At 38.3% G+C, this 26580-nt stretch overlaps 1 protein-coding gene across 3 annotated transcripts in view; it reads left to right on the forward strand.

Moving 5' to 3' along the window:
- The first annotated feature begins 294 nt into the window (after positions 1-294).
- LOC121425935 (formimidoyltransferase-cyclodeaminase-like) overlaps positions 295-26580 on the forward strand; it is a 42264-nt gene continuing 15978 nt past the window's right edge. The window contains exons 1-13 of one of the 3 annotated variants that reach the window (XM_041622048.1): positions 295-392; positions 6613-6696; positions 7075-7258; positions 9855-9983; positions 10777-10865; positions 15278-15457; positions 17482-17619; positions 18020-18151; positions 18446-18507; positions 19175-19301; positions 21496-21657; positions 23466-23509; positions 24921-25059. In XM_041622048.1, coding sequence (XP_041477982.1) covers positions 6631-6696; positions 7075-7258; positions 9855-9983; positions 10777-10865; positions 15278-15457; positions 17482-17619; positions 18020-18151; positions 18446-18507; positions 19175-19301; positions 21496-21657; positions 23466-23509; positions 24921-25059 — 1452 coding nt within the window. In that variant the 5' untranslated portion in view covers positions 295-392; positions 6613-6630. Of the gene's footprint in view, positions 393-919; positions 2036-6612; positions 6697-7074; positions 7259-9201; positions 9375-9854; positions 9984-10776; positions 10866-15277; positions 15458-17481; positions 17620-18019; positions 18152-18445; positions 18508-19174; positions 19302-21495; positions 21658-23465; positions 23510-24920; positions 25060-26580 lie in introns of those variants that run through there. The other 2 variants (XM_041622046.1, XM_041622049.1) reach the window with 2 other exon arrangements.

The raw sequence follows: 26580 nt of genomic DNA on the forward strand, positions 1-26580 counted from the left end.
AGTTGAATAACAATATGATGTCGACAAGTAAATGGATATTTGAAAATATTTTATACAAACAAGTCAATCAATCAAACTATCAATCAACCATATTGTGATCACCCCTTGTTTTTCCCGGGACACACCCCCAACTTGCCCCTCGACACACCCTCAATACCGTACTCGTACCACGTTTACATACAAGACACGTACCGGTACGGTACACTTTGGTACACTCAGCCTAGCCAGCAGCGCTGCGAGTAGTACAGTGCGCGCTCTCTAGCTAGCGATCCGATCCGATCGATCCGATCGATCGGGCACCTGGCAAATTCCTGAGAGTGAGACAGGCACGAAGAGCAAAGCCAGACGAAAACATCTTGGATTACTGGAAAAATCATCCGAACTGAATTAACGTAAGCATTTTCATCTTCTTTTCGAGATAGAGAATTAATTACTTTATAGTTCATTTGTTAATTTTCATTATAATTGAGTCAAACAAAGAGTGGAAGTAAAATTTATTCTGGAACTCGTTGCCCGTTCCGTTGTCTAGATAGATGAGCGAATCTTATCGTCAAGCGACCCTGACCCTACGGTGTACAGCGTGCGAGCATTTATGCGAATTATTAGTTTGTTCACAAGGTCTGCCATGGCATGGCATGGCAATTCCAATGTTTGGAGTGCAGTGTGTGCTCAATACAGCATTGGCATACCATAGTCTTACCTGTAGATTCTCCACAGGCAGGACGGTGAACCAGTGCTGCTGTATGTAGGTACGGTATGTTGCAAAAAAAATAAATCTCAGAAATAAGATGTTTTCTTCATGGCATCATTTAGAGCTCATCAAGACCTTTAATTTAACACCTCATTTATCTCAATAGCCCCAGAAATAAGAAAGTTATTGCAGTTTTAAGGTCATATAAAATATAAATTGCCTATTCAATTCTTATGTATTCCTTTGTTTTTTAAGCCAAAAGTTGTGATCTTAACTGGGACCAAGGTGCACAAATAGAAAACAGCAATGCGCGTGCATTTGCATATGGAAGTGCCCCAAAACACTCCCAAAAATAACAGACGCCGCCGAAACAGGGACATAAAAAAACACACTTGGCGTCAGTAGATTTCATTAAAATTTCACCACAATATAGTTAAAATGTTGCTCTATCGGTATGAATACCTTTTTAAGTGGTATGAAACCTGTAAATGTGAATAGCAAGAGGTTGAAAGCAAGGCCAAAGTTCCAGTAGCACACAGAGTCCCAAGATCGCCGAATGATTTTTTTTTTCAAGTCTAAAGAGCTGCTATAAACATTCAACTACGCAAAAACAATTATGCCATGGGCAATAACCTTTCCTTGCACATGCAAAAACAATGCAAAGCACTGCCCCCACAATCGCCCTGCAAATCAAGCCAGCACACTCATTGACTCATTTAGAAAGCACCTAGAGGGCGCTTTTGCAACATACCTACTGTATGAACATGATGAAGTGATCACCGTAGGACAAGCAGTGTTGCAGCCATGTTGAACCAGCTCAAATGTCCATCTTATGTATTGACTTATGCCATATAGGGAACAGGCCAAGGACAAGGTGATGATCTACTGTATTACCAACTCACTCATTGACATCCCACCTACTACTTTCCTCACTCCATCCACATCTATGCATAGAGATCATTCTCAGAAGATCCTTGTTCCCTTTGCCAGAACACTTGTCTACCAGAGGAGCTTCTTCCCAGATTCGATAAGACTTTGAAACTCCCTCCCCCACAGCACAGTTAATTGTACCTCTTACTTGCACGCTGTAACCAATTTTTTATTGGATAATGTACATACACTTGCACGCTGCACTTCACCAGTACGACAATACACCAGACGGTGGACTACTCCAGAAGAAGAATATTGGTTCCCAATATCACGATAATGCCGAACTAGATGTGTTACGGTTACGTCTTACCTCAGGCGAATTTCGTGCAGACTCCACTTCACTACCGCTACACTACGCTCCACCTACCTGAACTTCGGGATGGTGAACTCGATCGGATATTCCGAGTGACAAAGGTGTGATCAAAAAAAGTTTTATTGTAAAAATAAAAGAAAAAAAATATAACGAGAAAGTTCTTACTCTTCACCCTATTTCACTCCGTGTCCATCCTCCGGTTATCCTCTAAATTGGTGATTTTTGGCCAGTATCTAATTTCTAACATGATTTAAAAACGTCGCATGCGATCAGTCGCAGTCCAAACAGCATAAATATATTATATTGGCTGGCTCAGAAAATACCACAAATATTCTAAGAGAGTGGGAAAATATTTCATTTGATCAGCGATGTTACAAAATGCTGTTTTGAAGAACAATTTTTAGATCTTTATTATCTAACAAATACCGTAAGTAACGGTGTATTAACCGCACCCGTGTATAAACCGCACCCCCAACTTTGGACTAAAAAAAAAATTCTCATATTTACATGCTTATTTGAGGTACGAAGAAACAAAACTAAGTTTAAGATTTCAAAGTATCCAAAGAGATTACCGGTATGCGGAAATCTGCTGTTCTTGATCAATTCATTTACAAATGTTAGAAAGAAAGAACATTCCCGACAATATTGGCCACTTACACACTCACTCACCTCACAGTCACAGTGTACACACACACAGCACTGCCATTACATTGCAAACCACGATACAGTACCAGTCATGCCAGTACATTTTATCAAATCATGATCTGTGTCTTTCCCAGCGTAGGAGGAAGAAACATTCACATTTCTTGCATCAAAATCTCACAATCACTTTCAGAAATTTGATGTCTTAGCATGAATTTTGGATACGGGATTACAGGAAGGTTCAAGAAACAAAGAAATTCTGCCGTCTCTCTCGTGCGTGGCTTACATGGTATCTTATGAAAAGCAAACAGGAAGGAAAAAAACAAGCTGGCGCGAAACGGGACTTTGAATAGCGCCAGCGTAAGTCGCACTATAACCATATCACAACGCAATCTCCAAGCTCACTCTCGCTCAGCGGTGACAAAATATTACCGAGTATGCTTGGCGTCTCTTTTAACTTAGCCAGGGAACTTCACTACTTTGAATCAAGAATAAAGTCAAAATTAGTGTCATGAAGGTTGGTGCGTTTGTTATGGACAATATTTAATTAATCGATTCCCATTACCCGCGGCTCATACCCCTCAAAACGACATTGCCTGGGCGGCTACGCCCGGCCACTCGATGTGTTGTGACCTGGCAGACATCGTACATGTACGGGAGGGGTTACGGCGGGCTGGCTCAGACCCGTCACCGTGTATTAACCGCACCCCCGACTTTTGCTACTATCCCGCCGAGAAAAAGGTGTGGTTAATACACCGTTACTTACGGTACTAGACTTTAAAACGTGATCAGAAATAATTATTATAGTAATAATAATTAAGACAGGCTTAGTTTTTGTCTCACCTGCGAAGCAGAGTGAGACTATAGGCGCCGCTTTTCCGACGGCGGCGGCGGCGGCGTCAACATCAAATCTTAACCTGAGGTTAAGTTTTTGAAATGACATCATAACTTAGAAAGTATATGGACCTAGTTCATGAAACTTGGCCATAAGGTTAATCAAGTATTACTGAACATCCTATTAAAGTTTCATGTCACATGACCAAGGTCAAAGGTCATTTAGGGTCAATGAACTTAGACCATGTTGGAGGAATCAACATCGAAATCTTAACCTGAGGTTAAGTTTTTGAAATGTCATCATAACTTGGAAAATATATGGACCTAGTTCATGAAACTTGGACATAAGGTTAATCAAGTATCACTGAATATCCTGCATGAGTTTCACGTCACATGACCAAGGTCAAAGGTCATTTAGGGTCAATGAACTTTGGCCGAATTGGGGATATCTGTTGAATTCCCATCATAACTTTGAAAGTTTATGGATATGATTCATGAAACTTGGACATAATAGTAATCAAACATCACTGAATATTTTGTGCAAGTTTCAGGTCTCATGATTAAGGTCAAAGGTCATTTAGGGTCAATGAACTTTGGCCGAATCGGGGGTATCTGTTGAATTACCATCATAACTTTGAAAGTTTATTAGTCTAGTTCATTAAACTTGGACATATGAGTAATCAAATATCACTGAACATCCTGTGCGCGTTTCAGGTCACATGACCAAGGTCAAAGGTCAATGAACTTTGGCCGAATTGGGGATATCTGTTGAATTCCCATCATAACTTTGAAAGTTTATGGATATGATTCATGAAACTTGTACATAAGAGTAATCAAGTATCACTGAACATCCTGTGCGAGTTTCAGGTCACATGATCAAGGTCAAAGGTCATGTATGGTCAATGAACTTTGGCCATGTTGGGTTTTTTTTTTGAATAACCATCATATCTCTGTAAGTTTATTGGTCTCGTTCATAAAAAGTGGACATAAAAGTAACCATGTATCACTGAACATCTTGTGCGAGTTAGAGTAGTATTCAAAGTCAGCACTGCTGCTATATTGAACCGCGTGATGCAGGTGAGACGGCCAGAGGCATTCCACTTGTAATTTAAGATAGATCCCCATTTTGTAATACATTTGTTGTTCATTCCTGTTTTGTTGCATGTTGGTCTAAATTTAAACTTTTTGCCCCACCTCAATTTGGCCCCTAATTTGTCATTATGTAGGGGAAGCTTTGAGAATTCAGCAACGTTGGAGAAATGACATTAGTGTACATTGAGTACATTGAGATTCAAGATTAGAAGAATCCATATTGCATTGAGTTGTATGACAACGAGACGATGAACAACTTCCTTTTTTACGAATATGCCAAAAAAAAATTACAGAAGTTTAGACTTAAACCCCTCCCAGCTTTCATAAAACAACCACATATATGATCAAATCAATGAGATTTTGGGATGCAATAGGACACAAGGTACCGGTACATTTTTGTTCATGTGGGGGAAGTAAAGAATGGTTAGTGCAGCTGCTCTTTGTTATTGCCAAAAGAAAAAGTTTGCTGTAAAGAAAAAGAGTATCATGTACAGGGCTGTAGCCAGAAGCATTTTTTTTTTTTGGGGGGGGAGGGGTGTACAAGCTAAATTTGACAACTAAATTTGGCATGACAGCGCCAAGGTGTGCGTTGCGCACACAGGAATGAGGGGGGGGGGGAGCCTGATAGGGGATGTGCCTCCAGTGGCGTATCGTGTGTCACTGCATGGGGGGGGGGGAGCCTGATAGGGGATGTATCTCCAGTGGCGTATCGTGTGTCACTGCATGGGGGAGGGGGCAACAGCAATTTTTTTTTTTCAGCAGTCATCTAACAGCGCATACTGAGTTTTTTTTTAGAATTACACCTAAACACATGAAGTCATGGTAATCATGAACATACGTATCTCCCTAATCAAATATTGCAAACACGAAGCGCAAGCTGAAAATTTTCTATATTCAGACCTGAAGAGGGGCATTCTAGGGCTTACATAGGAATTCATTAAGATCATACATAATTCACTAACTAAATGATGCGAGCGTGACGTGCTAGCTGAATCTTTTTGATATTCAGACCGAAAGAAAGGGGAATTCTAAGGACTGTTTTTAGGAATTCATGAGCAGATATATCCACCAATTAATGCAAACGTAAGCACGGACTAGAAATGCTATAAATATTCAGACCTTAAAAAAGGGCAATTACTTTAAGTAGTCATGGAAAAAGAAGCATATTTTACTTCATAAAATGATAAAAGCTTGAAGTGCGAGGAAATATATTTGGTGTATATTGACTTGGGGGGAGTATCACAACCCCATTACCATACCCCCCTTTTGCTACGGCCCTCATCATGTATGAATTGCACATTCTGTATTTACAGTAGAATAGCATGTGAATGTAATGGGCCTGTTTTAGGGTGCTGATTAGTGGTGCTCCAGGCTGAAAATCAGGGGCTGGGGCTTTTTGCCCTTCAAATGCTTAAATGAAGCACTGGAAAGTCCCTTTTAGCTGCTATGTTAAGGCTATACAATGTACATGTAGCAGATGTACATGTAGGCAGTAGTTTGTGAAATAATTGCCCCCGAAAAAAAGCAGGCTCTAAATAGATAGAATAATATTTTCCAAGCAAAACATTGAAAATTTCATCAATATTGAATACATAACAAAGTTATAAATTGTGAAGTAAAAAAAAAAAGATGTAAAAACAGTCACTAGTACTTGCTGCATGGGATTGCATGCCCTGATGAATACAAGAGGAATGGTTGGAGTATTCAAAACTGATTATTGTATCAAGATAAATAGATATCAGTTGTGGTGACAATCTCAAAATGAGTTCAAACAGAATCCAATAAAATTTAAAAAATATTGTGCCAAATGACTCTTGAAAGAAATGTGTAATTCTGAGAAATGAGCAGTATGTAATCACGGTAATTTTCCAAGTACCACTAATATGCCTCTTTTTGTTATCATAATCATAGGCTTTCAAATAAGATTTCATGATATCACAAAGATCAGTTGATTTCAATGTATCAGATCTAGATCTATGATAATACACTGGTAAAGAATCTTGATTTAAAGGCTTCCTCATGAAACAATTGTTTGCTACAATAATTTTAACAATTATTTTACCATGCTTAATGTTCATGTAAAATGATACTTGTTTATTTTTTTGAATAGAACATTACATCCATCAAGATGTCTCCTGTTGTAGCTCGTCTTGTGGAATGTGTGCCAAACTTTTCAGAAGGCCAGTCTAAAGAGGTATGAAATCTAATAGGTCTACCATCATTAGGTCTATTCTCAGATGATCTTACACCATCATTGTTAAACCCACATTAGAATTGAATATTACATGTAGAGTTTCTGTGTATTGAGATGGTTCACATCTTTAGTCTGTAGCAATCTTAAGACTAATGTATCTGTAATCAGATTTAATGCTAAATCAGAGCTTAGAATTCTGATTATTATTTTTTTTTACCTGGAGGAAAAACAATAGACTAGGGCCAAGATAAAACTTGCATAAATGTTCATTCAAATGCCAGAAATAAGTTGATTCTGGAGTTTGTTTTATTCTTTGTGTACAGGTGTATTAACCATATCCTAATGATTTACATTATCAGTTGATGTGGATAATTTCAGATCATAGATGCCATCAGTAGTACTGTAGCACAAACACCAGGATGTCAACTCCTTGATGTAGATCCTGGTCCATCAACCAACCGCACAGTCTATACCTTCGTAGGCTCACCTGCAGCTGTCGTAGAGGGTGCTCTAAACATGGCACGGGTTGCTAGGAGTCTGATTGATATGAGAATCCATCAGGGTGAGTGTGGTCAGGAGGGTGGAGTCGATTGGTATGAGAATCCATCAGGGTGAGTGTGGTCAGGTGTGTGGAGTTTTGATTGATATCAAAGAGTGTGGTCAGGAGTGTGGAGTCTGATTGATATGAGAATCCATCAGGGTGAGTGTGGTCAGGAGTGTGGAGTCTGATTGATATGAGAATCCATCTAGGTGAGTGTGGTCAGGAGTGTGGAGTCTGATTGATATGAGAATCCATCAGGGTGAGAGTGGTCAGGAGTGTGGAGTCTGATTGATATGATAATGTATCAGGGTGAGTGTGGTCAGGAGTGTGGAGTCTGATTGATATGAGAATCCATCAGGGTGAGAGTGGTCAGGAGTGTGGAGTCTGATTGATATGAGAATTGATCAGGGTGAGTGTGGTCAGGAGTGTGGAGTCTGATTGATATGAGAATCCATCAGGGTGAGTGTGGTCAGGAGTGTGGAGTCTGATTGATATGAGAATCCATCAGGGTGAGTGTGGTCAGGAGTGTGGAGTCTGATTGATATGATAATGTATCAGGGTGAGTGTGTTCAGGAGTGTGGAGTCTGATTGATATGAGAATCCATCTAGGTGAGTGTGGTCAGGAGTGTGGAGTCTTGATTGATATGAGAATCCATCAGGGTGAGTGTGGTCAGGAGTGTGGAGTCTGATTGATATGAGAATCCATCAGGGTGAGAGTGGTCAGGAGTGTGGAGTCTGATTGATATGATAATGTATCAGGGTGAGTGTGGTCAGGAGTGTGGAGTCTGATTGATATGAGAATCCATCTAGGTGAGTGTGGTCAGGAGTGTGGAGTCTTGATTGATATGAGAATCCATCAGGGTGAGTGTGGTCAGGAGTGTGGAGTCTGATTGATATGATAATGTATCAGGGTGAGTGTGGTCAGGAGTGTGGAGTCTGATTGATATGAGAATCCATCAGGGTTAGTCTGGTCAGGAGTGTGGAGTCTGATTGATATGAGAATCCATCAGGATGAGAGTGGTCAGGAGTGTGGAGTCTGATTGATATGAGAATCCATCAGGGTGAGAGTGGTCAGGAGTGTGGAGTCTGATTGATATGAGAATCCATCTAGGTGAGTGTGGTCAGGAGTGTGGAGTCTTGATTGATATGAGAATCCATCAGGGTGAGAGTGGTCAGGAGTGTGGAGTCTGTTGATATGAGAATCCATCTAGGGAGTGTGGTCAGGAGTGTGGAGTCTTGATTGATATGAGAATCCATCAGGGTGAGTGTGGAGTCTGATTGATATGAGAATTGATCAGGGTGAGTGTGGAGTCTGATTGATATGAGAATCCATCAGGGTGAGTGTGGTCAGGAGTGTGGAGTCTGATTGATATGAGAATTGATCAGGGTGAGTGTGGTCAGGAGTGTGGAGTCTGATTGATATGAGAATCCATCAGGGTGAGTGTGGTCAGGAGTGTGGAGTCTGATTGATATGAGAATCCATCAGGGTGAGTGTGGTCAGGAGTGTGGAGTCTGATTGATATGAGAATCCATCAGGGTGAGTGTGGTCAGGAGTGTGGAGTCTGATTGATATGAGAATCCATCAGGGTGAGTGTGGTCAGGAGTGTGGAGTCTGATTGATATGAGAATCCATCAGGGTGAGTCTGGTCAGGAGTGTGGAGTCTGATTGATATGAGAATCCATCAGGGTGAGTGTGGTCAGGAGTGTGGAGTCTGATTGATTTTAAATCCATCAGGGTGAGTGTGGTCAGGAGTGTGGAGTCTGATTGATTTTAAATCCATCAGGGTGAGTGTGGTCAGGAGTGTGGAGTCTTGATTGATATGAGAATCCATCAGGGTGAGTGTGGTCAGGAGTGTGGAGTCTTGATTGATATGAGAATCCATCAGGGTGAGTGTGGTCAGGAGTGTGGAGTCTGATTGATATGATAATGTATCAGGGTGAGAGTGGTCAGGAGTGTCGAGTCTGATTGATATGAGAATCCATCAGGGTGAGTGTGGTCAGGAGTGTGGAGTCTGATTGATATGAGAATCCATCAGGGTGAGTGTGGTCAGGAGTGTGGAGTCTGATTGATATGAGAATCCATCAGGGTGAGTGTGGTCAGGTGTGTGGAGTCTGATTGATATGAGAATCCATCAGGGTGAGTGTGGTCAGGAGTGTGGAGTCTGATTGATAGAATCTTTCAGGTTGAGCGTGGTCTGGGCTGTGGAGTCTTTCATTTATAGAGCTTTGCTACATATCTGACTGTCCAAGAACAATTAAAGTTGCTCTTAATTTGCGAACAGCTTTATGAAACACCCACCTGGTGCATAACATAAATCTAATTTTGTGTAGTAATCAAATCCAAGCTGATAAACAATTACACTGAAGATTGCCAACACAGATATGCAAATGTGGAATAGAATATCATTATTTCTTGGAAAAAGACTGAACATTCGATAGAAATGCCATGCTTGTTTGCTAATTTCTTGGCGATTAACATTTCTGACCTAAATGTTTTGAAACATTTTGTTATTTATACAACATTTGAGTGGTCATTTAATATTGGATTCTGTACAAGTTAATTTTGAGACTATCAAAACCAGCCTTTATGTGTATTTAACCCTCTCTCTTTCTGTAGGTGAGCATCCTCGTATGGGTGCATTAGATGTGTGTCCATTCATACCAATCAGTGGTGTTACTATGGAAGACTGTAATCAGTGTGCTGTAGAGTTTGGAAGAAGATTGGGAGAGGAGCTTCAAGTTCCAGGTAAGCTTGAAGAAAAACTTACTGTATTTGGATGATTAAAACATGAGTTATTTGTATTTTGTTAAGGTTCTCTAGGAATGGTATGAAATCCCAGTAGTTTCCAGGATGGTTTTGGATATTTTTTGACAAATATATTGTGATGATGAATCTACCAGAAAAAGATTGAATCTTGGCCTGATATTTTTCATTATTTCACTGAAAGCTTCATTTGAATGTTGAAATTGTGTCTTTTATGGATTGACTTTTTTTTTCAATACAGGGGGGTGTTTCACAAAGATTTAAGTATGACTTAGGGTTGCACTTTTATACCGAGTTGCATATTGTATGAAAGGCTTGACCGCATTGGTCAGTTCATATCATGAGGACGCACATCACTGTGTGTCTATCAATAAGATTGCGCGTTGCATATATGTATGCGTCAGCATTATAAAGTGCGACTTAAAGTCATACTTGATACTTTGTGAAACACCCCCTGGACACATAGGTCTGTATTCTAAAGTCAGGTTTAATTTTAACACTGGTCTAGAGCTGTGGTTTGATTATGGATAGCCAGCTGTGAAATCTTCAGCAATAGAGGTCCAGTGTATCAGCTCATTTAACTATTGAATTATTCTTAACTTTTCGGGAAGAATAAATATGTATGTCTCTATAGCTTAGGTGTAACCTGTCTGGCCAAAAGTTTTTTAATTTTATGATAAAAATGAAGGTTGAAAGTGAGTTTGATTTGAATCTAAGAGAAAAAAATTAATGTTAGATGTAAATTGCCTTTAAAATTTTTGCTTGTGTATATCAGTGTACCTGTATGCATTCTCAGCGAAGCAGGAGAAGAGACGAAAGTTGCCTTCAATCAGAGCAGGAGAGTATGAAGGATTGGAGGCCAAGGTATGCACCAATAATTTAACTTTATGTGTTTATATTCCATCAGCATATCCCTGTATGATTGCATGAAAGTATATCATGTGATGAATTTTAGATTTGCCCATCAAACATATTGAGAAATCATTCCTTTGGCTTATCTCTCATTAAAACAGCTTTGATCAGTAGAGTGACAAAAAAAATTATTAATGATAATAATCCACTTTTATATAGTGCTTAATACATCGGAACGACGTATCTAAGCGCTTTACAGATATATTATTACCCCAGTCATTGGATTCATTCAATCACATTCACGCATACAATGTATGAACATCCTCCGCTCCCTGGGGAGTATTCCAGTCAGTCGCCAGTGAGGCACATACAGCACTGGACAAGCTACAATGACTTTCACATCTTAAAGCTTGTATATAGTTTTGGTAAATCCACCAAAAGTCACCTATCACTATTCCAATTCATTGCTAGCTAATATGAATGGATATGCCCTATAACAGTTATGATGTGGAGGATATGAAATGAAAATGTGTTTTACAGGATAAATTTCGCGATTTTGCATGGCAATTTAACTTGATCGGGTCAACCGATCAAATTAAGATATCTGTGTGTTTTTGTCTTTCAATTAAATCCTATTCCAAATCATGGAATGGGCTGAAACTTTCAAGATATGTTCTTTGTCTCTAACTTTTGGATATCTAATCACTAAATTTATAAGATAAGTGCTTGAATGCCCATTTTTTTATTAAAAACAAGCATCGCCGAGAGAGGGCGCTATATATACAAGATTTGAATATTTGAAATTTTCTCAGAGAAGTGCAGTTGGAAAAATATCTAACGGTCTCTACGCTTCAGTAAGACTGTCATATTAGATGATATTTGATTATCAATCACATTATTGACCCTTTACCAAAGCTATACACAGGCTTTAAGGGGTACCCATTTAGCAGCTGGGTCAAGAGTAGCAAAGTGTGGATTAGCGCCTTGTCAAGGACGCCAGACCGCGGTGAGATTCGAAAACACGACCCTCTGTTCACGAGGTGAAAGTCAAAACCTCTACACCATGGCTCCTCCATATTTTTTAAATGATCACAAAAAGTTCAACAACTATTTTTGCGGGAGATTTTCAGTGTCTTGGTATGATATCGCAGGTATTGTGTACAATTTATGAGGATAGGCTAAGAAAGAAATATAGGGAATGAGCAAGAGTCCCAAAGAAGGGGCCTCGTTCCTAAAGCGTGAGACCTGTTACATGTATGTCGGACATCAGTGGATGGATAAGTCTCTGGACTTTGAAACAGGGTTGCTTGTTTGAATCACAGCTATGGTGTAACTTCATTCAGCATGATATTGATCTGCAATATCTGTTGCACTCTACCCAGGTGAGATAAATGGGTACTGGTAATTAGTCATTTCTCAAACATTTGTGAGGACCAGGATTGGTAGACAACACCTTGTGCATCTAACAAGGTGGATATTTGCTATATTACCCAGATAATAATAAATTTTAAAGAGTTCAGAAACGCTTTCAAAAAGATTTATACACGCCTGATAGCCCCTCCCCTTTGGTTTGTTTCGGTTCGCCGTTCATTGTGATGCAACAATAAGCTTGTCTAATGTTGGTTTACCGTTCATTGTGACGCAACAAGAAGCCTGATTAGTTTTGGTTTGCGGTTTATTGTGACGTAACAAATTTGCTTGGCAACAACATGCGCACTATTGGATGTGCGCCCATGTTGCACACGGACATCACATGCACATCATGTGATCCCGGTGGCGCGGAATCGCGTTATTCTTTCGTGGCTTTTGTCGAGATAGGACGTGTATGTCTCGTCTGGAACAATTTAAAATACCCACCCACCATCCCCAGTAGCGCCGCCTCATATTCAGGCGTGGAAAAGAATTTGTACCAATGATGGGATGGTTTAATGTAAAATATGATTGGCACAATACTTAGTATTTCATAATTGCGAAAGCACTTATATGTTGGTGAACTGTAGGTAAAAGTGCACGTGATCAAGGAAAAGAGCAGACCGGTGCGGTAGGAATTCACTTGTAAAAGAGTTGTCATAACATGTCCCAATATATAGCAGAGTAATATCTCTGGTCCCATAGCTGTGTCTTATCGTTCTGTTATCTACTTTAGTCTGCAATAACTGCATACCCGATTATCAAAGGGCAGGTGCATGGAATTTCTTTAGCATATAAACAAAGCCATTTCTTTTGGTTTAAAAGTTTGTAATTATGAGAATTTTGTACCTTGCAGGAGAAGTTGTTTGAATTTCACAATTAAGTTCATACATGACAAGTTACAGATTACTCGGATGGGAAGCAATTTGCTTGGTCGCACAAATATCTGCGGTTTAAAAGTGGCTTCGCAGGCGTGGGCCGTGAGGGAATTTTGTCCCAGTCATTAGTTCTCGTCAGATCAAGGATCTGTAGATTGGGTTTTCGCCCTCACTTCATCCGAAAGGGGGTCACTGAGTGACCTCAGGGGGGGGGGGGAGAGGGGGTAGTATACGCTTATGTTGCACAAGAATTGCAATAGCTATACATACAAGAAAAATCATGGTCGGATCCAGGCTGGTCCGGGCTGTATTTGCATAATATACATGTATCTTTTTCATGTCTTTACCGCTAATTTGCGGAATTTATCAATTTGGGCCTTCATCACACTTGCATATAACTAGAAATGATATTAGCAGTCGTAATACTTGTAATTTCGACCAGGAGCCTCGCACTATTTTACATGCGGGGAGGTATACCTGAAGGGAAGTGATGGGGGCCCCGGTTGGAAAAACTTTTGCTGGAATCGTTGATGAAAGCTGGGAATGGGCGGTGCACCCTGGGTACATAAAAAACTTCCCCGTCTGATCGGGCATTCCTGACGGCTAGCAAGGGGGGGCTCGTGGCAATGCAGGGGGGACATTCGTTTGTGAGGGGGGTTCTAGCCGTGGGTTAACCCTTCTCTGGCTACTTACTTGGTTTTCACATATTTTGATTCAAGGTTTATGTATGGGGTGCAGATTGCATTTATTCACATAATTCCTCATTCAGCTTAGATTTCAGCACTAGTTCTGTATTTGTGTTACCCTGACTTTACAATTACAATATTCATGATATGATGTGAATTCAGGTGGGTTTTACAATTACAAGATTCATGATATTAATGTGTATTCATGTATTACCATGGAAAATGAGGCATGTAAAACTGACAGTAAATCATGTTGAATAAAAGCCACGAAAAAACGCACGATTCGAATAGTTTAACGATTCTCATTTATCAGGCGTGAATAATAGTATTATATTACCCATGCCATGCTTGTGATTTGGATCAAACCCAAATATGCACTTTCAGCTAACAGGGGCAGGGAAAATTGAAAAACATGTAGCAAAATTTTTATTTCATAATCTTTGCACATTCACTTCTGTTTTTACCTTGCTAGCTTCTGCCTATTTGTTTCTACAGTTCTCTTCAGACTAGCGTTGACTCATCGTAGATGGGGTAGAAAGAGTATAGGCAGTGTGACAAGATATTATGAAAAGATGAAAAGATGTTTTAGGACATTACCCATCAGATGAATCTCTTTACAAACATGTAAAGCCTGAATGCTGTCATAATTATGTTTTCAGTCTGCAAATGTTCTCTTTTATCTATAATTAAATCATCTTCTGGCTTAGAATAAAAAGATGATACTCAGGTTTCGTTTTAAATTAATGAGGCAAACTATCAAATCCTTGATTATCATCTCCACTCCGAAAGATATACAAATTGCCTTGATATTGATGAGTATTGTTCCATTAATTAATTTCACCAACAGTAATTATTTGTCACTTCCTGAACAGTCATCACTTCCTGAACAGTGCACCTATTGGAAACAATACGATGGATTGTTACCCCACCAGCAAACTACGTTTTGCAAAAGAATTTGGTGTGAATGTTTATTTAGTATGTTCTACATGTTCAACCTTGGATAAGAACTGCAGATCAATGATTACTTTTTTTTCTTGCTGAAAGTGATGCACATCTTCCTCTTTTTGTAGTTTTCTTATCAGTTGAACAAATTACCATGATATTCAGGTTATTTTGTACATACTTGAAAAATGCTCTTTACTTTTTTGAGTTATATTTATATATAAAAAAGTCAATTTAAATTGTGCCTGTGCAGGAAGCAAATTCAAATGGTCTAAAATGTGAGTTAATGTTTGAAAAAAATATATATTTTATCATAAACTATTGATTTTTAGTTTTAATTTGTTGGTAACCAATGTGTGACATTCTTTCAATTTTTTGCAGCTTTCAGATAATTGATTTGTGAAGGAGATGTAATAACATCCATTTATTATTGACTTTTGAAATATATCCACCAATTTTTTGTTGGTAGCCTTGAAGTTAATTTCTTTTCATGAATTTCTTTTAATAGCTGGCAGACCCAGAATGGAAGCCAGACTTTGGTCCAACTGAGTTTGTGCCTACTTGGGGTGCCACAGCAACTGGAGCTCGTAAATTTCTAATTGCAATGAATGTGAATGTACTTGGAACCAAGGAACAGTCTCATCGTATTGCTCTGGACATAAGAGAGCAGGGGAGAGGTCAAGATCAGGTGGGTCAAGGCTGATTGGACATTAGAGAGCAGGGGAGAGGTCAAGATCAGGTGGGTCAAGGCTGAGTGGACATTAGAGAGCAGGGGAGAGGTCAAGATCAGGTGGGTCTGGGCTGAGTAGACATTAGAGAGCAGGGGAGAGGTCAAGATCAGGGGGTTCAGGGCTTAGTGGACATTAGAGAGCAGGGAAGAAGTGAAGATCAGGGGGTTCAGGGCTGAGTGTACACAAGAGAACAGGAGAGGTCAAGATCAGGTGGGCCAGGGCTGAGTGGACATATGAGAGCAGGGGAGAGGTCAAGATCAGGGGTTCAGGGCTGAGTGGACATTAGAGAGCAGGGGAGAGGTCAAGATCAGGTTGGTCAGGGCTGAGTGGACATTAGAGAGCAGGGGAGAGGTCGAGATCAGATTGGTCAGGGCTGGGTGTCACATAAGAGAGCAGGGGAGAGGTCAAGATCAGGTGGGTCAGGGCTTGGTGGACATATGAGAGCAGGGGAGAGGTCAAGATCAGGTGGATCAGGGCTTAGTGGACACTAGAGAACAGGAGAGGTCAAGATCAGGTGGTTTAGGGCTGAGTGGACATTAGAGAGCAGGGGAGAGGTTGAGATCAGATTGGTCAGGGCTGAGTGTCACATAAGAGAGCAGGGGAGAGGTCAAGATCAGGTGGGTCTGGGCTTAGTGGACATTAAAGAGCAGGGGAGAGGTCAAGATCAGGGGGATCAGGGCTTAGTGGACATTAGAGAGCAGGGAAGAGGTTAAGATCAGGTGGATCAGGGCTGATTGGACATTAGAGAACAGGATAGGTCAAGATCAGGTGGGTCAAGGCTGAGTGGACATATAGAGAGCAGGGGAGAGGTCAAGATCAGATAGGTATGGGTTGAGTGTACCTGAGAGAGCCTGAAAAGATATTTGCCCATTTTTGTCTCGCCCACCAGAGGTGAAGGCGAGACTAAGGGATCCAAATGTCGTCCGTCCGTCGTCGGTCACAAACCTAATGACACATAACTCCACAACCATATGTGGCTTTCTTAACAAACTTGGATGGTAGATGGACTTGAGGGATCTACATGTTATGCTGCAGTCGGAGGTCACATGGTATGGTCAAAGGTCATTTTCAGGTCAACGTTAAAGTTTACATGATAGACTCTTATGACACCTAACTCCGCAACCATTAATCAATATTCAATCAAACTTGAATGGTTGATGGACTTGAGGGACCTGCATGTTATGCTGCAGTTGAAGGTCACATGGTAAGGTCAAAGGTCATTTTCAGGTCAACGTTAAAGTTTACACTCAAGACTCTCTTATGACACCTAACTCCGCAATTGTAAGTTATTTTTCAGCCAAACTTGGATTGAAGATGGACTTAGGGACCTGCATGTTATGCTGCAGTTGGAGGTCACATGGTAAGGTCAAAGGTCATTTTCAGGTCAACGTTAAAGTGTACACTCAAGACTCTCTTATGACACCTAACTCCGCAATTGTAAGTTATTTTTCAACCAAACTTGGATTGAAGATGGACTTAGGGACCTGCATGTTATGCTGCAGTCAGAGGTCACATGGTAAGGTCAAAGGTCATTTTCAGGTCAACGTTAAAGTTTACATGCAAGACTCTCTTATGACATTTAACTCTGCAACCGTAAGTCACTTTTCAACCAAACTTGGATGGTAGATGTACTCAGGCGACCTGCATGCTATGCTGCAGTCGAAGGTCACATGGTAAGGTCAAAGGTCATTTTCAGGTCAACATGTAAGTTTATGTGCAAGGCTTTTATAACAAGTGTTATTCGATCCCAGTCATTTCACAATGAAGTTTCAATACAATTCTGTTGTGTGCCCTTGCATATCACGATATTTCTGGTTATTTTCATAAGTGGGCGAGACACAATATCGCTTTTGCCTTGTTTTTATTTGTATTTTTTTAGCATTGATTTTTACTCAAAGGGAATCATGTCTTGATTCTCCTTGGGAAAACTGTATGTTTTCTTTCTTTTCATTTGATTAATATTTATCTTCTCTAAATTTAGCCTGGCTCTCTGAAATCTGTCCAAGCAATTGGTTGGTGGTTAGATGAGTATAACCTTGCACAGGTTTCTATGAATCTGACGGATATTGACCAGACTCCAATGCATGTAGCATATGAAGAATGTGTGGCCAGATCTAAGGTAATACAGACTTGACTCTTTCCATTATTTTTCCTTGAATCTTTTATATTAAAAAATATAATACTGGATATTTTTTTCAACCATACTTTCTCCCTAATGTCTCTCCAATATTTCAGCGGCAAAGAAACAAGATACTCTTTCTGTGCTTAATCTGCTCCTTCCAATGTCATTCCGAAGTCCAGAAAACAAACTGGCTTTAATACTTTTGACTTTCTTACTGAACGTCATCAGAGCAATCTCTTACCAATATAAGACATCAATGCATCAAGTTACCAACTGAAATACATTTTGAAATACATCTATATTTAAAAATTATCTTTTTTATTTAGGCCTTAAAAAGTATTGTTGATTCCTTTATAAATCTAATTATTACTATTTTGTACTTATTATCTTGTTACAGACGATTAATGTAGGTATATCTGGTACTCAACTTGTTGGTCTAATCCCATTGAGAGCTGTAATGGAGGCTGCTGACTACTACTGCAAGAAAGAAAATCTTTTCATCATGGAAGACTCACAGAAAGTCAGATTGGTAAAGAATTAATCAATTCAATTCATTATGCTACACAGAAACTTTTGTTTTCTTTGCTTTTTTTCTGAAGACATTCTGATGTTTATGTGATGATTGAATTATAAATCTGATTTTCATTATTCATTATTATATACATACAAATGCTTGTTAGTCATTCTTTGTTATTATCTTTGAATCTATATTGTAGTTGCTACCACAATCAATGCCACAATTCATGTGTTAATTCATCAAATCTAGCTAAACCTACCAACGATAAGATTCCGATGAAGAATGTTTCATTATGTCTTTATTTAGGTTGTTAATCGTCTTGGTCTGAGTTCATTAGAACCTTTCAATCCAAGAGAAAAGATCATTGAGTAAGTAATTCCCTTCATAATCATATTCATCAAGCATGTTGAGTGCTATTTCACATCATTCCATTCCATTTCACTGCATTGCATTGTGTTGCATCACATTATGTTCATTTTCCCCACAAATCAAGAATGCAAGCATTACTAATAGTTACAATGAATATATATGCAAAAATAACAATTTAAAGCTTTAAATTCATAGTGGAGGGACGTAAAGTGAAGTAGAACTTGTTGTGTAGATAGACCCTTAACATAAAATTCTTATAAAAGATTGACAGCTAAAATAGTGAAAGAAAAGAAAGCTACCATTCAGCAAAGTAGCAGAACTATCCCTATCAAACACAGGGGCCCTTATTCTGAACTCTGGTTCAAATTAAACTCAATAAGCACAAGAGCGTGTCAGCATTCTTGCATAAAGTTGAACCTAATGAAACACTCAGGTGCATGTCTCTTGATTTCAACAAGTCCCTCGAGTATTTCATGAAAGCAACCCATTCTTCTTCTAATTCTGACTAGAAAAAGATAACAATAATCCCCTCAGACCTGTTCTGGCATGCAAGTTATTAGCATTGTTAAATTGTCATTATCCATCAGTTACTATATAAACAATCTGAAATCCATCCATGTTCTTTCCATACAATGTAAACACCTAGACATTCTTCCATTGATACAGGTATATGGTTGATAGTGTTAGTGATGGACCTCTTTCCTCTATGACGCTGAAATCTTTCATCCTGAATGTGGGAGCTAGGTCATCTGCTCCTGGTGGAGGCTCAGTCTCTGCTGCTATTGGAGCTATGGTAAGATGCTTCCCTGTCAAGTTTCAATGTAACTTTTAATTGGTATTGTCTTCCTTGGTGGTTAACTCTCAATGTGCCATTCACTGTAATCAGCCAGTGCCATTTTTTTCAGAGTCTGTATTTAGTTGTTTTATTTAGAAAAAAGGGAAGCAATCGTGAGACACTTAATGTTAAACCTCTTGACCATAAGCTGAACTGAACAATGAAATCACTTATGCATGCAATGCACTCCTCAAAATGCAATAGGCATAACAATAGCTGTTTGACCAATGCACGAAAATGTGTTTGTGGCACTCCAGTGGATGCACAGATATATGTTCATGGTGCGCTAAGGGTTAATTCCATTTGTGACCAGCCGCTCCAAAATCAATAATACATTGCCAGGGAAGGTAAATAGCTGAACAGTAATTTGTTCTTAAACAGTGAACAAATAGAATATTGGATTAATTCTAAGGGGTTGGAAAGCTTGATTTAATTTGAACTGGTGTAGGAGATTGCAACGGAGGTTAATTCCATTGATTACACGCATGTTCGTCCTCACAAAAGATTGAAAACAAAAGAAATTTTAGATCCCTTTTTGTCTCACCTGCGAAGCAGAGTGAGACTATAGGCGCCGCTTTTACGACGGCGGTGGCGTCAACACCAAATCTTAACCGAAGGTTAAGTTTTTGAAATGACAGCATAACTTAGAAAGTATATGGACCTAGTTCATGAAACTTGGCCATAAGATTAATAGAGTATTATTAAACATCCTATTAGAGTTTCATGTCACATGACCAAGGTCAAAGGTCATTTAGGGTCAATGAACTTAGACCATATTGAGGGAATCAACATCAAAATCTTAACCTGAGGTTAAGTTTTTGAAATGACAGCATAACTTAGAAAGTATATGGACCTAGTTCATGAAACTTGGCCATAAGGTTTATCAAGTATTACTGAACATCCTGCCTGAGATATGAGTCAAATGACCAAGGTCAAAGGTCATTTAGGGTCAATGAACTTAGACCATGTTGGGTGAATCAAGTAAAATTGTGAAAGCCAATTTTTTCCTTGTGTGTTTCTTTGTTTTTGGAATTTATTTATTTTTGGAATTTATTTATTTTTTGTTTTTTTCATCTTTTGTTTTTCATTGTTTTTTCAATGAAATGATTACAGACCATTAAACAACTAAATTAAACCCTAAATTAATTAAGCAGGCCAATTAGAACAAAAAATAATCACCCTTTTCATGAATTCCATCTCCCACGGTACACAAAGTATAGAAATGAGCAGTTTTCGGCATGACATTGTCTCGTAAAAAGGTCAAGTGACGTCGCGATGCTATACCCATATGTCGCGAATTTGGTCCAAACGTTGTGTGAGACTTTAAAAGAAAAAAATCATAAAATTTTGCAATGCTATCTTTTTGCGTTTCGGAAATATCAAAAGAAACGTGGAGGTCCTTTTATGGTTAATGAAACAGAATTATTCATTTTGATTGATATGGTGATTGTTATTCTGTATTGATTAATTATTAAAGAAAAGAGCAATCTTATCACTCATTCAAGTGCACAGTGAAGTGGTACATGTATATTTGAACAAATTTGTGTAATTCATGATTCAAGGGGAATAATATTCAAGGGAAACCAATAATTAGGTACATGTCTAGGGTTGAAAGCTGAAGAAAGTTGACTGTATTTTGAAGGAATTTGCAAGAAAACCAACAGCTTTAGACTTGCTATAAAATAATAGAACAACATGTTTGTATTACCGAAAAGGTAATAACTGGTAGTTATATTCATTATGTACCTTAATGGTGACCAAAATGATAATTTATATAATATTGACTGGCCTTGAGGGGAACATCAAATCAAACCTACCCTAACCCTAATCAATATGATTCTTTAAAGGGCAATGTATCTGATATTTCCTGAAAGAAGAGCTAGTCAATATTATTATCATACTGAAATTAGCAATCAAAATCGACTCCTACTGCGCAAGCGCACTAGCAGAAATATGGCCAATATTGCCCTGTGTTTTTGTACAGTATTCATACGGGCAAAGCCCAGAGAGGGCAACATGGATTGGAAGTAGCGAGCAAAATGTGACATTTATTCATCTGCTAAAATGCTTTGTATAGATAATAATGACAATTAGAGCCATGACTGCTCTGCAATATGAGCACCTAATACATTATTTATTATATAATTATCAGGGAGCTGCACTTGGGACCATGGTAGGCTGGATGTCATATGGAAACAAGAAATTTGAAGCTCTGGACGGTACTATGAGAAAGCTAATACCCCCATTGAGAGATGCCATGCACGACCTCCTCCCCATGATAGATGCTGATACAGCAGCATTTTCTGCTTACATGGTGAGTTTGTAACCTCAGCTCCAGAATAATCACATAACAATAATGATACAAGAAATATTGCAGCTGAAGACTTGTTCGAGAATTTAATAACAAAAAACAAAGGTCTCGACGGGAATGTAAATTTCATGCCATCCTTTAATTCTTCGTTCATTTTCTTCTGTGCAATTGACATGAAGCAATTGCAATTAATTCCGTGATAACTGTAAGTATAAACAAAATGATAGGAAAGTAATAAGTATGAGAGCAATAAACCTTTACATCATAAATTAAATATTCTACCTGAATGTAAATCATAACCCTGTTTCAAGATACATTAACTTGCACCTGAGAAATTCATGTACTTTATATTCTCCTATCATCAGTTACAATTAATACACAATAGCATTATCATGTCAATCCAACCAGATTAAAATCATCTTTTTTTGCATTATAAAATTTGTATTTCTTAAATAAATGAATCAATGTTTCTACTGACCTCTTTGCCTCTTGAAATCTTCTTAATTAGGGCAATCCCATGTAGGATGCTTTAGATTTATGTTGATTCAAAAACTCAAACAGAATCTCCAGAACTGATTCCAATATCACATTACCTCAGTTTGCCAAGAGATGGCACTAACAAAAGAAAATCTCAGACAAGGCATACATAGCACACATACTATACATGCAAAGTGTAAATACATAGAAAAATGTGTGTGTGCTCACTCAAGTAGTCTGACCCTCAGACCCAAAGAAATTTTCCAGTTTTAACACAATAAATCATTTGATGGCTTTTCAGATAAATCAAATATACAAAATTATCTTCAAAGCAGCTTTCATTACAAATATTATCCCCCAAATGGTAACAGATTTACTCAATGAATCTTCTGAAGGTCATTATGCACACACAGAAAGCATGTTTGAGACTACCCCCAAATTGTCAGCCTGACTGGTATCTGACAGTGCTGTGAAAACTCAAACAACAAAAATTCAGCCATTGCTTTATTTCAATGTAAGGGTTTTTTTATTAAGAGAAAGCCTTTTCAGTGAATCTTTTTTTTTCTTCTCAATAATCATGAAAAGAATTTGAATAACACCAACGAGCATCGATAGTATTGCACATAGTAAATGAAACGGCGCCATCACAAGACAAGAATAAGAAGATAAAGAGAATCATTGGCAAATGGTTTGACGTCTCATGGGCTTTCCTTCACCAAAGTCCTAATAATAATAATTATAATATAGGTATATTTACCCAGGGAAGCCTCTTCAGTTCTGAAAACTGTTCCTAGCGGGCCCTGCTATTATCATTACCCTGGCTTTAGCTTGGCTGCCTAGGCGCTCAAAGCATTCAAGGAATTTGTTCCTACTGGGTACCCATTCACCTCACCTGGGTTGAGTGAAGCACAGTGTGGACAAATTTCTTGCTGAAGGAAATCACGCCATGGCTGGGATTCGAACCCACAACCTTCTGTTTCAAAGTCAGAAGTTTAATCCACTGGGCCACAACGTTCCATGTAGTAGAGCTCCTACTAAAGTGACTGGCGTGTATAATCTGGAGAGATCGAAGAGCGCCATCATATCCAACTTCTACTATTACTAGAGGTTTGAATAAGATATCACAGCATAAAGAACCTTGAGCTCCGGAAGGGAATATTATCTAAAATAAATAACAGTCCTAATCACCCCCTCCCACCACCAATGGAAGAAAATATTGCATTGCTTGTCCAGTACAGGTACATGGTTTGATAGAATTTATTGAAGAAGTCAGTTATGTCAAGTTGAACTCTTTTTCATTTACTGAATATGACTCCTGATTTTTTTTCTTTCAGAGCGCTATGAAGCTCCCAAAAGGCAGTGATGAAGAAAAAGTTATGTAAGTGAAGCACTTAGAAAAAAATTCAGAAGCACTATATAAATATTGAAATATCATTATTATTACTATTATTATTATCATTTTGATGTTGTGTCTTGTGCTACACTGATTTCCCCCATCAGCCCATTGAAGTGACATCCAGATTAATTCTATTGCATTGACCACCCAGGTGTCTGCAAGTATAAATAAAAATGAGCCAAATACTTTAAGGCCACGGAAAGAAATTGATCCAATCAATCGTAACTATGGAAATCCATAGGTGTCATAATTTTTTCTACAGGAAATTTGCAAATGTCCTTTGTAAACAAAGGAGAACACACCAAAAACTGTCAAGAAAATGATGAATGTATGAATACACCAACATTTTTCTTAACAAACATGTATTTTTAAATGTGGTCATTGCTGGCTTTCCATTGTTGAGGTTGATCAGATCAATCTTTGTAAGATGGGGCCCTGGAAGATGTTGTGTAATTGCTGAGACCTGGAAGATGTTGTGTAATTGCTGAGACCTGGAAGATGTTGTGTAATTGCTGAGACCTGGAAGATGTTGTGTAATTGCTGAGACCTGGAAGATGTTGTGTAATTGCTGAGACACCAAAATAAGTATGAAATTTGAGCACTATGTCTGGAATTTTCCAAGCAATAGTAAAAATAATATACTGTTGAACTGTTCCACATGTGCTTATCTGTGTTGGTAATCTTCATTGTGATTGTTTTTTAGCTTAGATTTCATGATTTAAGAAAATTCAGTTTACCAGATCTACAACTATGATGATATAGTGACAAATTGACCTTGTTTAACACACCTTTTCATTATATCAGTGTTTACTGCAACCTCTTTTATTTATCTTAAAGCAGTCCATGAACTCAAGTAAGGATACATAAATATGTAGATTCGACGTACATACATGTAGAGTCTTATTAGTTTATATGACTGAGAAGATTACCATTATAATAAATTAACCAAAAAAGTGTGATTATTATCTTTGTTTCTCCACAAAGTTGAGTCAGGAATTATTACTTTTCTGCATAACTCAATACTAATTATGCTGTATATATGTTGTTTGTAGACTACATTTGTATTTAGACCATACATTTCACTGAAAAATTGGTGTTGTTTACCCTACATTTTTAAAGGAAGTTATTGAGTAAATTAGTGTATACTGCTGTTACACAATGTACATGTAGGATCAGAATATTTATATTTGGTCCTGAAAGTCAATTATTGTAATTTGGTTGAAATTTGATTGTAAAGTCAGGTAGCTAAATACCTTAGATTTTCTATGCATACAGTGTAGTTTTGTTTTAAAAGATTATTAACAAAATTTACCTGTGTTACTGGTGTTCACCAGATGTCACACATTGTTGTGTAACCATCTTTAAAAGACTGTCTGTTTTATCTTGTGTGTAGTCGAGATGAAAGCATGAAAGCTGCAATGAAAGATGCTGTAGCCGTCCCAATGAATGTAGCCATTACTGTGAATACATGTTGGGATACCATGAAGGAAATGGCTCGCTATGGCAACATACAATGCAAGTCGGACCTTCAGGTATGTTGAACAATAAACTGTTTTCAAATTGTCTCAAAGACATTTCTTTATCTCATTGTTTTTGTTTTTTTCATTTATCTGTAGACAGCTTGAACTTTGAAAAAAAATACAGAAAGAATTTATCTTGTCTTGTCTTGGGGTAAGTCGGCATATGCAGGCTTGTTGTACTCTGCCAACTTCTCTCTCAGAATTCATTGATTAAAATGGACTGAAATTCCCATAATGTAATCTTTTTTTGCAGATGTTTCTGCCTTTATTATTGATATTTCAATACATGAATCACAGTAATTGTAATGCATATATAAACAAATACAAAAATTAATGATAGAATTACAAATTGTGACAATTGTATAATAGAAGAATAATATACATGTAAGCAATAACAAAACAAAATGCAGTGGCCAGTTATCCTAAGCAAAATACTTGAGAGAATAGCAGCCAATAGCTGTCATCTATCATGGAGTAGAAGTTTATCTAATGGGGTTCCAAAAATATGATATATTTATATAGTCAAAATACAAGATGTAGTCAAAATGCAAGATATTTATATAGTTAAAATATGAGAAAGGGCTGGGTTAGTTTAGAAATCTCAAATGGGCTTTTTCCCATCGCACCAGCTTGCCAATTTCTAACCATAAGAGACATGAATTGGCAAGGGGGACATCTAAATTCACTTTTAAACTAGACACTTTGGTATGATAAAAAGTTGGTTCAAAATGTTCTCTGATGGTACACAGGGACTTCTTACTCAAGTATAATGCAAAGTTTTTAATAATCTGGTTTCTTTTCATTGAATAGGTTGTAGTGAAATTGTTTCCATTACCTATACATAACCCTTCACTTTGTTTGATTGAATGCATCCCCTATCCTGTATGAGATCAATCTCTTCACTTTGTTTGATTGAATGCATCCCCTATCCTGTATGAGATCAGTCCCTTCACTTTGTTTGATTGAATGCATCCCCTATCCTGTATGAGATCAATCCCTTCACTTTGTTTGATTGAATGCATCCCCTATCCTGTATGAGATCAATCCCTTCACTTTGTTTGATTGAATGCATCCCCTATCCTGTATGAGATCAATCCCTTCACTTTGTTTGATTGAATGCATCCCCTATCCTGTATGAGATCAATCCCTTCACTTTGTTTGATTGAATGCATCCCCTATCCTGTATGAGATCAATCCCTTCACTTTGTTTGATTGAATGCATCCCCTATCCTGTATGAGATCAATCCCTTCACTTTGTTTGATTGAATGCATCCCCTATCCTGTATGAGATCAATCCCTTCACTTTGTTTGATTGAATGCATCCCCTATCCTGTATGAGATCAATCCCTTCACTTTGTTTGATTCAATGCATCCCCTATCCTGTATGAGATCAATCCCTTCACTTTGTTTGATTGAATGCATCCCCTATCCTGTATGAGATCAATCCCTTCACTTTGTTTGATTGAATGCATCCCCTATCCTGTATGAGATCAATCCCTTCACTTTGTTTGATTGAATGCATCCCCTATCCTG

This window comes from Lytechinus variegatus, chromosome 13 (genome assembly GCF_018143015.1).
Source record: "Lytechinus variegatus isolate NC3 chromosome 13, Lvar_3.0, whole genome shotgun sequence".
In the NCBI taxonomy this organism is placed as follows: domain Eukaryota; kingdom Metazoa; phylum Echinodermata; class Echinoidea; order Temnopleuroida; family Toxopneustidae; genus Lytechinus; species Lytechinus variegatus.